This window comes from Pseudochaenichthys georgianus, chromosome 19, assembly GCF_902827115.2.
Source record: "Pseudochaenichthys georgianus chromosome 19, fPseGeo1.2, whole genome shotgun sequence".
NCBI lineage: Eukaryota > Metazoa > Chordata > Actinopteri > Perciformes > Channichthyidae > Pseudochaenichthys > Pseudochaenichthys georgianus.
In genome coordinates, this window is record NC_047521.1 from 1,399,475 (window position 1) to 1,415,573 (window position 16,099).

The 16,099-nt window shown below is 41.5% G+C and overlaps 1 protein-coding gene across 1 annotated transcript in view; it reads right to left on the reverse strand.

Annotated features, from left to right (window-relative positions):
• Nucleotides 1-13,021, reverse strand: part of ryr2a (ryanodine receptor 2a (cardiac)) — a 321,872-nt gene extending 308,851 nt beyond the window's left edge. Inside the window, exon 1 of the mRNA XM_034107043.2 lies at nt 12,935-13,021. Within this exon, the coding sequence (XP_033962934.1) occupies nt 12,935-12,982 (48 nt within the window). The 5' untranslated portion in view covers nt 12,983-13,021. The remainder of the gene's footprint in view (nt 1-12,934) is intronic.
• Between the last annotated feature and the right edge of the window lie 3,078 nt (nt 13,022-16,099).

The window sequence follows — 16,099 nt, forward strand, 5'->3', positions numbered from 1 at the left end:
ATGCACACACGGTAAGAAGCACAGACGCACGCAAACTCTAAATCACAGCAGTGCATTGACCAATATGTTGTCCAACATTCATCATGAATTCGCCTGTCTGTCTGTCTGTCCGTCCGTCCGTCCGTCCGTCCGTCCGTCCGTCCGTCCGTGGAGGAGGAGGAGGAGGAGGAGGAGGAGGAGGAGGAGGAGGAGGAGGAGGAGGAGGAGAGGAAGAACGCAACAGCAATTAAGAAACCCCCCTGTTTTCTGATCTGCTTTTGGAAGTAAGTCAACTTTCCTTTCTTGTTACCTTCTATGGATAAATTCATCATACGGTACATTTCTATCAGTGCAACAATTTATACTCACAACTCTGCAGCCAAAATACAGTTTTTCCAAACTGCACTCACACACTCGTCACAACCCTCTCTCAGACAAGTTGTATTCACATTTGTAGACAATTCACACAACATTCTAGCATTCTAGATAAGCGTACTCCCAGGCCCCCTCCAGGATCCTTGCGAGAGTAAAAAGCTGATCCGTCGTTCCACGACCAGGACGGAGTCCGCATTGTTCCTCCTCAATTTGAGGTTCGACAATCGATAAAATGTCCCACTCAATTAGAAAAAAAGATAAGGGGACAGACGAGCTGCGGCAAATGAAACAGACAGCAGTTACTTTTACAAACACCGTCCATGTGTCTCTAAGAAAAAACACATCGTTGTTCTTTAAACCCTAACCACAATTGTTTTGCTGACCTCAACTAAGTATATGTTCATTTAATAAGAAAACATATGACTATTTTCTGATGTGGGGATTTCAGCAGTTTGGAGGGCACTGAACGTTGTCCTCCTGCTGAGAGGGGGAGCGGATCAGTATAATGTTTAACTTTTAAATAAATCAGCCTCCATATGTAATGCATAGGCTTTTAGAGAGATTCAAATGTGCACACAAACACAGAGCAAAAAACAAACATATTGGTGAGCTGCCACTTCAGAGAATGTCTAATGTCTATTTACTGCAAGGCATGCAACAAAGATGTATTTTGCTATTTAATGTTTAATGTGTCTTTTATTTTCTAATCTGTGAAGGTTTTTACCCTTGCTTCCAGATATTACAAATTGCATATTACATAAATTATCATATACAAAAATTAGGGATGCACGATATTGGGTTTTGGAAACCGATACCGATAACTTCCTGCTTCTCAAGACCGATACCGATAACCGATAATAAAAAAAGATTTACGCCACTAATTATTTTAACGCGATTAACGCATGTGTATTTTTTTTCCTCGGCCGCCCCGTAGTTTCAGAGCGCATCGAGTTTAAAATACCATCTCCAAGCTGATGCTGACAGCCCCGCTGATGCTGACAGCCCCGCTCCTGCCGCCCGCTTGTGGCAGACCACACTTCCACGCTCACCGGCAGGCACCGACTGGCCATCGGGAGGACCGGGAGGGTGTGTGTATGTGTGGCCCGAGCGAGCGAGAGAGAGACCTTACGTGCATTGTTGTTGTTAGCATCTGGTGCTAGCTAGCTGCGCTAACGGATATAAGGAGCTGTTTCAATGAAAACAGAGGAGCGACATTTCGCTACAACTGCGCCGAGCACTTGACTTGATGCAGGAAGCAGACAGTGGGACGTTGTAGGAGAAGTCAGCACACTCAGCACGGATAGCCCCAATACACACACACACACACACACACACACACACACACACACACACACACACACACACACACACACACACACACACACACACACACACACACACACACACACACACACACACACACACACACACACACACACACACACACACACACACACTGTATTGTATTATTGTCTTCGTACGCTTTTAACACACCATCGTAGCGATGGCGATGTTTCAGGTGACTGATCAGGTTCGAATTATTAGGGAGCGCTGGATTTGTGAAGAACTCCCCTCTTCCTAAACCACTAATACCACAGTACTGGCAAAACGGGAGGAGCCGAGTGAAAAACAAGCGCCCCTCATCCCAATCCACCCACACCGCAGGATTTTTTTACAAAAAATATATTGTATATTATCGGGGCTATTAATACTGGTATCAGGTTTATCGGGATGACGTCATAATTCCTAATATCGGACCGATAATTATCGGGCCGATAATTATCGTGCATCCCTAACAAAAATACATACCACAACATTCTGTATTAATCCTCAGCCTATTATTGAATGAATTTCAACACATATTCAACAATCAACTTATTTCAGGTCATTTGCACTTAGATACAGAGGGGATACTCCAAAGATAGATAATAGGTGACGTGTTCCTTTAATTGACCTGATGGCTCTCCATTGGAATTCTCTGCTTGGTCCATTCCTCCAGTAGGCAAACACAGACATTTCTCTGTAACAGAGATTCAATGAAGAGAAACACAGGCTGCTGCCATGCTGTTTGCTTTGTGCTGAGACATCAGCAGTCACCAGTAACCATGTATTGATCTGCATTCAAAGAGCACTTAGCAGGGAGTGCTGCAGGATTACAGGGAGGGTGGAGGAGGATGAAAGGTAGGGATGGAGCAGGAGAGGAGGAAGAAAGAAGGAATAGTATTACAGATAAGCCTGGATGTAAACGTACTGTCCCTATTATTATCTCAGCCATTGTATCAAATAATACAGACGTTCCTCTGTATAGGAGATAGAGGCAGCCGAGCCAAGCAGTATCGGCAGGAGTCAGACTACTGGTGAAGCCAGTAGGGATGTAGTGAGACGGTCAGGGCTAATCCAAAATAATGAGCCGCATGGGTTGCTTACGTACTATTTAAACTACTGATCATCAACAACATTTATCACAGTTTATCATAGATTGTGAACATTTTCTTATAGATCCACCTGAACAAAACATTTTAGTGAAGACCCTGCAATCATAGCTGACCAATTTGGCACAAAAAGAGTTTGGTAGTGATCTAAAGTGTTTTTCTTAATATGAGACAAACTGGGACTGGACGCCAATACATGCCAGTGCTACACATTATGTTCATCAATTGGAGAAACAAATGTTTGGTACTGCTACCTTTTGTGGAAACGGTTTTACTACTCTAGCCATGGTTTGCTCCATCTTCCCAGAGATACCCAAACCATTGCGAGACAATGAAGCCACTGCTTTTTACTTTGAGAACTAATCCTTCCACCTCCATCTTACCACTTTCTGAACTGAACACGTAGCCTTTAAACTTGCTTTGATGAAACAATTCCTTTACTCCTTTAAGACTCTTAACTGTATAGGCATTTAACCTTTTTTCTGAGATTACAACAGCGGACAAATCAAACATATGTCACCAAGAAAAGGGTTGTGTATAGGCAGGAAAGTGTGTATGACGTATATGTAGGCTTTGGGTCTATAAGAGCCCTAGGTTTGTGCAAAAAAGCTAAATGCAAAAGCAATTCTAACATAACGTAATTTTTACGAAAGGACTAAAAAAAACATAACAAAACCTAGTTTTCATTGTGTTCAATTACTTAATTCAGTATTTGATATATCGCACACCCCTAATACAAACAACAGCCACAAATGGTGGTTGAACTATCTTAGATTCTAATATAATGAGCAGGCAATGTATTTAACTCAACTGTAGTGACATTTATTTATTTGAAACAGTGTAAAAGCTTCTTCCTACCATCCCATTTTTATAATACGATACATGATATATAATTAAGAACCACATCGCACATCGGGCAACATTTGAGAAAATTAAGACACAAGCACAAACACACAAGCTAGAATTGTACAATGTTGAAGTATCCTTGCTACTACAATGCCACAGAAAGTGGGACTTTAAAGGACCTAATGCGCAGTCAGACTGATATTGACAGATCTATCATGAGCCATTTCCAAGCAGCTGGAGAGGACAGCATTGAGGCTGTAGTTCTACAGTGACAGTACAGATCAATGGCCGAGCTAGTGACATGTAGCCATCATCAAAACAACTCAATAACACAAATCAGTGTCGTCGGTATACAAACAGACTGAATAACTGGACTGTTTTAACTCCAACTCCCTTACAATATAATTGAAACAAATGATATAAAATGAAAGAAGGGTAGCCTCTTAAAGGTGAATGTTCTGGTCACACCTGGCCTTTTTGCATTCCCCATCATAAGCATATACAGCAATGGTAAAGAATGAGTTTTTTTAAGTTTCTGTAATGAGGATAATGTCCACAGGATTGCCTCATTAATAGTTTGCCTGGGTGTACTATATTGTAGTGCAGGGATGGGCAAATGGCGGCCCCCACCTCCTCTTTTTGCGGCCCTCAGATTAATTTATAAACAACGTAATTAATAATTTTATTTTGTTTTACTTGTAGTACTGATACCGTCCACTAGACTCCTAGTTACGTCGCGAGCTGCGTTGATGATTTCAAATACGGCGAAATAATCTGTGACGCATTTGTGTGTATTGTGTTTGTTTCCCGGGGAAACCCTCACAAGAAACACCGGCTGTTGTTATGCCTGCTGTGACGTTAAGTTGCCTCTTGTAATTATGCCTTTACAAGCTTAACAGTTGTTTTTATCATCTGAATTTGGCAAAACAAGTTTAATATTCTTAAAACCAAGACTTTTTTTATTTGAAATCAGATGAAAACAAACTGTCCCGGACCCTGCCGTGTTATCTATGATTACTACGCTTTTCATTCATAATGTCAGCGGGAGGGAGGGGGAGTGGCGCTGAGGAACAGCAGAGTGCGGGCTGACGGGTGTCTGTGGGGACACTCCCCTTATTGTGGAGTAAGGGGAATGCAGAGACTGGCTACAAGTGTTTTAGGTTCAAGTTAGACAACTAATGTCTGGGTTAGTGTTCATGACTTCATGTGTATGTCATCTAATGGTTCATCTCAATACACACACATTTTCCGTGCTTTCCAATTGTTTAAAATAGTTGTATTCCACTGTTTAATAACCTGTTCAATACAAACATGCCACTTGTAAAAATGAAATAAAATGTCTGTGAACTGATATTTGTTTAGTGAGCTTATTAGAGGATGTTCCCATTTTTTGGGGATGTTCCCTTTGATTGTAAAATGTCAATGAAGATGTCAGACTTAGTATATTTGTTAATAATTACATACAACACATGGAATTTTTGCAACCCGGTATCACGGCAAGACGTGAACATGTGACGATTTACCATGCTGGGAGACGTGAAGATGTCACGATTTCGTCCCTTCAAACGTGACAGCTACATGGTATTGTTAACCCATGTTAACCAGTGGAGAAATAACCGGAAATACCAACCAAATGCTACACCGACGTAATGATTTATTTTGTAATAAGTCACACTCGATTACGCCGATTTTCTTGTTGCCCCAGCTGGTCGACACCTCTTTTAGCAGAAACAAAGGCAACATTAATGTATTAAATCGATGTTAATCCGTGTGTGTGAATGTGGAATTAACGGATGTGACGTTGTGCGATTGAGTTGCCAGGCAACAGCTTCGGTTCATGTTAATTTACAAACTCTTCAACTACAACCGTAGTTATATTTAAAAACATGTTAGAAGGCCTCACGAAATACTTTAATGCAAATTAAAATGTAAATGTTAAGGAATGTGTGTATAACAAAATACATCGGTCATAAACGAAACCGGAAACAGACGTAGGCAAGATCCTCAGCTCGATGATTGGATGGTTTAGCCGCAATGCATGCTGGGATTTGGTTTATGTGATGTGAAATCTGAAAACGTTTTTTAAAAATACAATAATACTTTATTCCGAGTGTGCTTGCTTTACAATGCCGTTATGTGATGACTTTCAAAGAGAAAAGCAAGCACACTCGGAATAAAGTATTATTGTATTTTTAAAAAACGTTTTCAGATTTCACATCACATAAACCAAATCCCAGCATGCATTGCGGATAACCATCCAATCATCGAGCTGAGGATCTTGCCTACGTCTGTTTCCGGTTTCGTTTATGACCGATGTATTTTGTTATACACACACATTCCTTCACATTTATATTTTAATTTGCATTAAAGTATTTTGTGAGGCCTTCTAACATGTTTTTAAATATAACTACGGTTGTAGTTGAATAGTTTGTAAATTAACATGAACCGAAGCTGTTGCTTGGCAACTCAATCGCACAACGTCACGTCCTTTAATTCCACATACGGATACGCACGGATTAACATCGATTTAATACATTAATGTAGCCTTTGTTGGTGTCGACCAGCTGGGGCAACAAGAAAATCGGCGTAATCGAGTGTGGCTATTAAAAAATAAATCATTACGTCGGGGTAGCATTTGCTTGGTATTTCCGGTTATTTCTCCACTGGTTAACATGGGTTAACAATACCATGTAGCTGTCATGTTTGAAGGGACGAAATCGTAACATCTTCACGTCTCCCAGCATGGTAAATCGTCACATGTTCACGTCTTGCCGTGATACCGGGTTGAATTTGTGTGTGTGTGTGTGTGTGTGTGTGTGTTCCAAGTGAATCTGCGGCCCCCTGGTGGCCAGTACATCAATGATGTGGCCCCCACCACCATCAAAGTTGCCCATCCCTGTTGTAGTGTCTTGTTGATTAAGTATTGCTGTACTACTGCATTTTCTTGCCAATACCATCTGACTGTGATGAAGATGCAGTGCACGTTCAAACGTTAGTCACTTGCGCCTAGGGATGGGTATCGAGAACCGGTACTAAGTCAATACCGGTACCTGATTGGACGGTATCGGTATACCGTTAAGCCGCTGGACCAACGGTGCTGCTATCGGTGTATGTGTTACGTCTACTTCCTTAGTTTAACTTTAAACCATTCTGGTTGGTTGGGAACCCTCATCCCGTGTGATGTATCCGGTTTGAGACCCCTCTGATTGGCCACTGTAAATGCCACTCGTCATCTCTCTCAACAGCGCAGTGTTGCCAACTTGGCGACTTTGTCGTTAAATTTGGCGGATTTCCAAACCCTCTGGCGACTTATTTGTGTCAAAAGCGACTAACGACTATTCTAACGATTTATAATGGTGTTATTAGCGACTTTTCTGGTGTTTGGCGACTCACGTATTGTTCTGCAGTTAACGAGCTGCCGTGAGCCCCGCCTCCCTCCCATATTACTCACAGGCGCTCAGACTGACAGTTGCCTGGCGGCAGCAGAGCTGCTGCTGCTGCAGTCAGAGAGAGCAGCGAGGAGACAACCACACTCCCCCGCGTCGAGACTGCAAATGAATTGCGCCAACTGCCAAGCCGTCCTGGTTTTGAGCGGGATTTAAATGTAAAATGTAAATGTTTCTTCAATCACTTTCACACTATAATACATTCTGAGTTATGTTCTGCTTAAGACGGGAAAGCAAAAAAGTAATTTTACATTGATCTACTGTCGTCTGGATTTAACTCCGGTGGTTTCAAGTTTTGATCCTTGAAGGGTTGGAAACGTTTTTTGTACTCCCCTCTACCATGCTCTCTTCTACAGCCGCCATTACATGATATGCAAATTAGGCGATGACGTCATTTAGCAACTTCTGACGACTTTTGGGACAGCCAATAGCTACTTTTATTACTAAGAAGTTGGCAACACTGCAACAGCGCTCTTATTATTGTTGTGAGACTCCCGCAGGCATGGCGGACAGAGCGAAGCGATCGAAGGTCTGGGTGCACTTTAAAAAATGTAGTGGCGATAGTGCAAGGTGCAATCTATGTACTCAATTAGTTGCTTGTAAAGGGGGTAACACAAGCAACTTAATGAAGCATTTGCAAACGAGACACTCATTGAATCTAAAACGATGCTAGCGATACTGCTAGTGCTAATAGTGCTGACGGGCTTCAGCCGCGCCGTGTGTAAATGTGACCTGAGCAAAGGCTCGCAGGCAGGTTAGCTGCTGCGCACGGGTAATATCTTTTCTTTACCTGAGTAAAGTCTTGCAGGCACATCGCCTTATCTTTTTTTAGTTTATTAACAGTGTATTAATGTGAGCTCCTACACCTATAATAATTTGGCCGTTCATTGAATGCTTTATAAACCAGTTAAACTTACAGATGTCATTGTGAATTGGAAAACTGCAAATGTTGTTAAAGGTCAACGTTTCAATGTATGGTTCAGCAATTGTTGGTCGTTTACAAGGAATTGACATATTTTAAGCTCAAATACTTTTTTCTATGTTTAAACCTTCAGACACATGTTGACGTGTTTCAATTCAGCACATCATTTATTTTGTGATGATTTAAAAATACAATCCAGAATAATATACGTACTCGCCTTTATCTTTTTGCCATCTTAGCCTTTTGACCAATTTCTTCATATCACAGTTTTGCACTGTAGGACAATGTTTTAAGGATCTCTTGTCGAGCTAGGTTGTCAGTTTGAAATGTATGGATGAAGATGTAACTGATTTACAAATGTTAAAAAACGTTTTAAAAGAATGGCTCTTTTCATCCTCTGTCTGACGGAAAACCCCAAAAAGCATGATAGGGCGAGCCAGGCCCCTTTAAGTTATTTTATTTATTTGTGTCTGCTTCTGAGAAGCTAATGTATACGTTATACAGTTATTTCTGCAAGAAAATTACAATAAAATTACTGTTTAATCTTCACATCTTGTATTCATGTCTATAATTTTGAGCACCAAATTATTGAAAAGTATCGATAAGAGTATCGAAAAATACCGATAAGCAGTACCGGTACCGATAAAATCCTAACGATACCCATCCCTACTTGCGCCTAATGAAGTATGAAATGCAGAGTGCTCCGGTGCCTTCCCTGGGTGCAGTGCCTGTGAAGTGGCCCTCACATGTTGCCTGTCCTCTGAGCTCTGAACAACTTACTACCAAAACCACAGTGAACAGAGACCTCTAATACTGCAGCCGCACTGACACCACATGATATAAGACAGCACAGCCCACACTTATTCTGTGGGAACTTTAGGAGTAACAGGACTACTTACAGACCAGCACAAAGCAGATTGGTAATGTTCTGTTAAAAAGCCTAAATGTGGCAAAATAAAAAAGTAAAAACACATAATCATTTATACCACCTTAAGCATCACCATCCAAAACAGAGTGCCATCGCACAATTTCAATCAACAGCAAATTAGACCCATCCCATGGAACTAGCATTAAACGCTGTGTTTTCTTATGGTCCCCTTTTTCTGCATGTATTTTAGGGATGAGACTATTAATTATTTTCATTATTAATTAATTATTTCTCGATTGAATGTTTGCTCTATAGAAAGTCCGAACATAATGGAAAAGGCCAGGCAGTGTTGTCCAGAAGATAAGTTCCTTTTTCTGAAAAACAGCTCATGCTGCAGGAATTTTCAGGAAACCATTGAATATCCACATTTTTGCCAATTCATATTCTGACAGTCTATGAACCGGTTTATCATTTCATTGTTAATGAATATCTTGCACTTGCTATTATTTGGATGTACTTCATGTTATTATTATAGGAATCCATGATTATGTATGCTTATGCACTGTGTCGTGATAGGGTTATTTGTTTATTTTCTTTACTATTCCTTTGCACTATAACAATTGTAACATTCTAATAATGCTAAGTACAAACCATGTCATATGTTAGTGGATGTAAATGAATGTTAACTCCTGCAGTAAAGTATAGAAGAGAAGAAAGAATGTGTTAGGGACAATTCACTTTTTCTCTTTTTGTTGGCCTTCGTGGGGCAGCACATACTGGATGCTAATACATTTGTTTTTTAAATCACACATACTCAACATATTGCAGCTTGTTAAGTTCACTTGGCAAAAGTAATAGCAAATAATTGCTTACACATCTGTTGGGTGTGGGCAATATAAACTCTGCTTTTAGCTCTATTTCGCTCTTAAACTTCAGAGAAAAATATCCGGCTCTTTAGCTGCTAAACCCACAACTTCGCTCACCAGCTCTCACTTCTGTTGCCATTGCTTTCACTGAAAACAGCAACCTGCTTTGCTAGACATGAGGTTCATCAAGACCGCAGTGAGACTGAAATAAAACAGCTATTGCAGGCATTTAACAAAAACAATGAGCTAAAAGACACTAATGGCGCGTTTCCACTGCAGCGGGTAGCTCGCTTTAAGCGTGCCGAGCCGTGCGGGGCCCGTTTTTGGTTGCGTTTCCACTTGGCCTAGTTTTGGCCCGGGACTACTTTTTCACCTTTTTTCAGGCCCGACTAATGGCGCGTTTCCACTGCAGGCCTCGCTCGGCTTGGTTAGGCCTTATTAGGCCCGGCTCACTTTAATGCTGCGTTTCCATTACAGTTTAGGAACTGGGGCAGTTACTTTAGGAACTGGGGCAGTTACTATAGTAACGCAGTGTAGGCGGAGCCGTGACGTCATCTTCAATGAGACCCCAGAAAGACAACACAGGCATTAGCTCTTAGCACTCAGAGCTCACAGCTCCTCATATCTGTTCAGAAACTAGACACACGTTAAACAAGTACAAACCACAGACTGCCTGTGTCATGGCGAATACAGTCGCTGGTTTATTTATGTCTGTCCGTTGTTGTGAGTGTGGACGGTCGGAGCATATATAACATTAGCTTAGCCAAGCTCCATTCAGAAAACACGCATTTTAAAGGGAGTGGCTATATACAGGACGGTCCTGTATATAAGGTCTCTGAAATGGCTATATACAGGACGGTCCTGTAAATAAGGTCTCTGAAATGGCTATATACAGGACGGTCCTGTACACAACGCCAAATGGCTATATACAGGACCGTCCTGTACACAGCTCTCTGAAATGGCTATGTACAGGACGGTCCTGCACAGAAGCCCTGAAATGGCTTTTTATGTAGTCTACAGAAATATGGATATAATTGGTGTACAATTAACGTTTACAGCAGGATAAATTACAAAAATGTACAGCATACTACATACAATTCAAAAGACGGTTTCTCCGATTTCTAAAATAAAAATGCCGGCGTAGCCGATAAATGATTTGTGTTGCTTTCAATGCAAAATCACTATACGTCAACGAAATGTCGGCGTATTCTTTAAAAAAAAACCTTCAGTTTTAATAAAACCGAGTAGGCGGTGGTGGCGAAGTCGATAGGGACTTGGCTTGGGAACTGGAAGGTCACCAGTTCAAGTCCCCGAAAGACCAAGTGCTACCGAGGTGTCCCTGAGCAAGGCACCGTTCCCCACATTGCTCCCCGGGCGCCGTTCAAAATGGCAGCACACTGCTCCTAACACTAGGATGGGTCAAATGCAGAGAAATAATTTCCCCATGAGGGATTAATAAAAGTTCATCTTCTCTAGTCTTTAAAGTATGCAGTGATATCCTTTACAAGTAAAACATTGTGCATTGGAAAATATAAAGTAGAAAATGATTGAAACAACATAAAAAGATAAGACTGAAATCAGCATAAAAAGCTAAGCAATTGGCATGGAAAGAGATTTAATTGCCACAATTTTATATTGAGGGGAAACTCATTGAAAATAATGTTGTCGTGAGAATATTTATCTGTGAATCCTATCCCTACATTACCACCCGCGAAACTTGCTTAAGCATGCGATAATAGCCCGGTCTGTATAGTCATTTGACGTTAGCTGCAGGACGGTCCTATAGCCATTTCCGAGACCTTATATACAGGACCTCGGCCCATTTTAAAAGAGTTTTTCGCCTGCCGTCTGTCTGCAGACTTGTCAAAGCATTAATTCATGGTTTTTACTAACCGGTATCAGTATGTTGTTACTTCGGCATCATTTTGAAAGGTGTATTACAATTAAATCACGGTCAAATATGTTCATTTTGTTGTAGTTGTAGCCCCCTTGCCAGCGATTCTCTCTCTAGTTTAGCATACTCAGCCCGACTCAGCCTGGTTGTTCCTGGCCCTAGAACCACGATTTAGTCGGGCCAGAAAAAAGGTGAAAAAGTAGCCCCGGGCCAAAACTAGGCCAAGTGGAAACGCAACCAAAAACGGGCCCCGCACGGCTCGGCACGCTTAAAGCGAGCTACCCGCTGCAGTGGAAACGCGCCATAAAAAGCTCTGTGGAAGTGCAGAGTACTGAGAATTCTCCATGGGTTTGTTACTATGAGGGACTCCTATCACATTACACAACATTATTTAACCCAATAAAGACAACAACAAATATTGATGCTGCCTCTATCCCAATCTAGATTTCCTTCTAGTAAAATAATGTCATCTTATTGTCATGTTTCGTTTCTCTGATCAAGAGATGGCATTTTAGCATTGCAGAAAGCTTCCTTTTGCTTTCATGATACTGATGCTGGAAACTGCACTGGCAACAATGGAAGCATCTCACTGACAGAAAAAGACTACAAATAAGGCTTTAGTTTGAAATGTCTAACTAACATACATATCGCGACTTGTATTTCTATACTTATGTTCCTGCCCACTTCCATCAAAAAGGAAAATAGTCAGGTGCAGTGGATTCCCGTTTGATTATTCACGTTCCTGATCATGACCTGTTCAAGCTTGTACTTCATAATGAGACAAACAATAAATATACACACATACAGACGCAGTGTTTTGAGGTATTGCTTCAATGTAGAAGGTGATGGAAGTGAAGCAGATGCATCAGACTTCATGCTGCCATACTGCACCGCACTGCGCCCCGCTCCCACCCAACACACACATACACCAGCCACTACACGCATGCTGCTCAACTCCTCTTTCTGAGACAATGACAGCAAAACACCTTCGTCCATCTCTCTTCACCTCCTGTCTTTCTAACTGTCAGTCAGTGTGTTTACATTCCTATGCCACCGTTTAGTCTGCGGTCAGCATGATGCGGACTCACAGACCAATGACTAGTATCTGGAGGAGCTGTCATCCTTAATGCGGTAAACTCCCTGCCCTCTCTCACACACACACACACACACACACACACACACACACACACACACACACACACACGCACGCACGCACGCACGCATACACACACGGCCAGCAGAAAGACGCAGTGACAGCAGACACAGAGCCGGCTCTCGGCTTCAGAGAAACAGAAAAAGGACTTACAGTTCGCAAGAACTGGATTTCGTCCTCGCCTTCTCCTCCTTCGGCCATAGTTAGCTTTCAAACGGTGATGCTCGTGCTGTATCTGCCTGCGGACAACAGGCTGGGTGTGCGCGTGCGGCGGTGTATGCAGAAGTCCACGCGCAGGAAAACTCGCCTCTCATTGGATGGCTCACCGAAGGAGGAGCTGCACAGGTGTGAGCGAGTGTGTGGTGTGTGCGCGCGAGCAGTTTGCCCCCTCTCTCGGCCGGTTAGGTTATGTATGGAAGGTCTTTCCCGCCATGACCGATAATGGCTAAATTAATGCATTCAGACCAATGCCCTAATAGACTGTATATGCTCAATACACGCCAACAGATACTAAAAGGTGTCTCTTTCAAATGTATCTAGTACATTTCTATTGATTTTGTATAACTGTTCAAGAATGCCTTGGTTTTATAATGCTCAATATCTGATTTGTAACTCACCCAGTTGCAGGCCCGGTTCTACGGGGGTGCATAAGGGTGCATTGCACCCTCAGTTGAGTCGTTATGCACCCTCATTTGAAAAATGAAAAGTAACAACAACAAAAAATTAAAAGTGAAAAAAATTTAAAGTGAAAAATATTACATTTTGCCTACTATTACTAACAATAGTAGTATTAATAATAATAATAATAAGAAGAAGAAGAAGAAGAAGAAGAAGAAGAAGAAGAAGAAGAAGAAGAAGAAGAAGAATATAGTTGAAATAAAATAAATTGTAATTGTGGTTAAATAACATTGTCTGCTGCATTTATTTGATCAATTTAAACGGTAAGTAACGTTATTATGTCAGGTGCGCGTGACCTGTGCCGCTGCACATTCATCATCTGCAAGGTGCTTACACAGCAGTCAATGATGGATCAGAAAATGGTTAAAACAACCAGCCCTTATCGCCAGCATACACTGCATCTACTGCAGGTAATAACAGTTCAGATCATGGGGACATTACGTTACTGTCGTGGACACTAACGTCCTCCTGCCCGACTCGACGGCTTTGCCCGCCTCGCCCACAGAGGCGGAGCAGCCACAGCCGTCTTCGTTACCCCAAACACCGCCACCCTTCGACGGCCCGCAAGTGCCAGAGGACCTCTGCAAAACAGAGCCTGCCCAGGTATATTTAAAAAAGTACCCAACTCGCCTGTACAGTGGGGTGAGGCGCTCATTTTGCAGCTCATGGTTTCAAAACAGAGATTGGCTGGAATATTCATGTAAAAAAGATGCCATCTTCTGCTATGCATGTAGACATTTCGGTTCAAGTAAGTCAGATGCCTTCACCACAACTGGCTACAACAACTGGCGCCATGCTCTTATAGGCTACGTGAAAAGGGACTAGGAAGGCATAATCAAGCAAAGAGCACATAGCTCCATAGATCTCTTAATGTTGCTCTCAAAGTGCACCAGATTGATGCTTTTAACTTCAATATTTAAAAAAAAAATCTTCCCGGGGGAGCATGCCCCCGGACCCCCCCAGAGGAAGTGAGGACCCCCATAGAGGGTGTTAGGTACACTCCCCACTTATAAAAATAGCACTTTACCACTGCACCCTCTCTAATCTCAGATGCACCCTTAGTCATTTTGTTCTGGAACCGGGCCTGCCCAGCTGCCTTAAAACAATATTACCAATACCCAGATAGCAATTACCTTTGGGCCGGATCCGCACGAAAGCCTTTAGATCCGTTTGTAGCTCACACACGTTGTTTGACTGTGGGCCAGATCTGCACCAGATAGAGCTTTCAGCCTAAACATTCCATTTGCAAGCAGTGCAGTAATTTTGCTGGTTTACAGATTTGGCCCAGATCCGTAATACGTATTTGAGCCGCAAGCGCCAGAAATCATTGGAATGGAACACATCAAAAATAATATGGGGGTGTAACGTCTTCATATATTTCTTTGATTATTGAATTGAAACATTAAAATAAAATATAACATTGAAAACTAAAAACTTAACACAAAAATAGTCTCCTACAGTAATGTGGCATTGTACGATTGAATTAAATATTAAACGATAGATTAATATTTTTTCATTACGCTAATGCCCACTATCCATAATCCAAGTAGCCTCCTCTGAGTTTTCACAGCCAACGTTCGCAGGCGGCAAATTCACTCAAGAATGATCAACTCAAGTAAGTATAGCCAACATTTTTGTTCTAATTTTGTATTTGTGGTTTATATGTATTATATGTGTATGTATGCGTCGATTGATACGCAAGTGACTCAAAATGCTGAACTTTTTTGTCAAAACTCTGTCAGTTGATCATAGTTTAGATAAGCTAACGTTAGCGTTAGCCAGTGGATAGGATAGCCGAGCAAGTTACAGCCTTGAAGAGTTCATATTAATTTAAGGGTGGAACAGTAGGCTATGTCAAGTAAAAAAAAAGCAGGATTAACGTATAACTTTAATATTGAACTTTTATTCGAATAGTGACGTTAATGTGAGTGGAGGTAGTGCTGCGTACCGGTACGCCGAACCGGTACTGGACTTGTAAAAAGTTTCGGTTCAAGTCCGGTTAAAACCGGAACGTCGGGAACCGGTACTTGGACTCGCAAAAAAACTAGCACTTACGTATATTCTGGTGTCTGTGGTTATTTAAACATTCCCTGATAAACGTTATTCAGCGTCAATAAATGAGTGCTAATCCCAGTGTGCTCAGTGTACAACATGTCATTTCACCTTCGATTCACGGTTTGAAAATGTAGCATTTCGCCACATGCTAATGCTAACCGGAAGTGAATACTTTTCAGAATAAAAGTATTAAGTTAATAGTGTGAACTTCCGGTTTTTTCAGAATAAAATTGATTTAAATTAAATAGTGTATTTAATTCAAAATTACGCCATATCAACATTGATTTTAATTTCTAACAGTATGTACATCACTATGTATGTAGTATGTACTGTATACTGTACACATGTAGAGTTGTAGAAAAGACATGGTGTACAGACAGTACAGTGCACTCTGACTGTACAGCCACTACAGTGTATACTGTATAGTAGGTGTGTAACAGTGTAATGCGTATAGTCTACTCTACACTCTACCTTTCAGCAACGTTTTAGGGATTTAGGCTCAGTCAGCTCAGGGACTGTTGGGTTACTTTAATTTGGTAAATTAAATAAATGTTTGAACTTTGTTGTAGTTCACTGTAGTTGCTG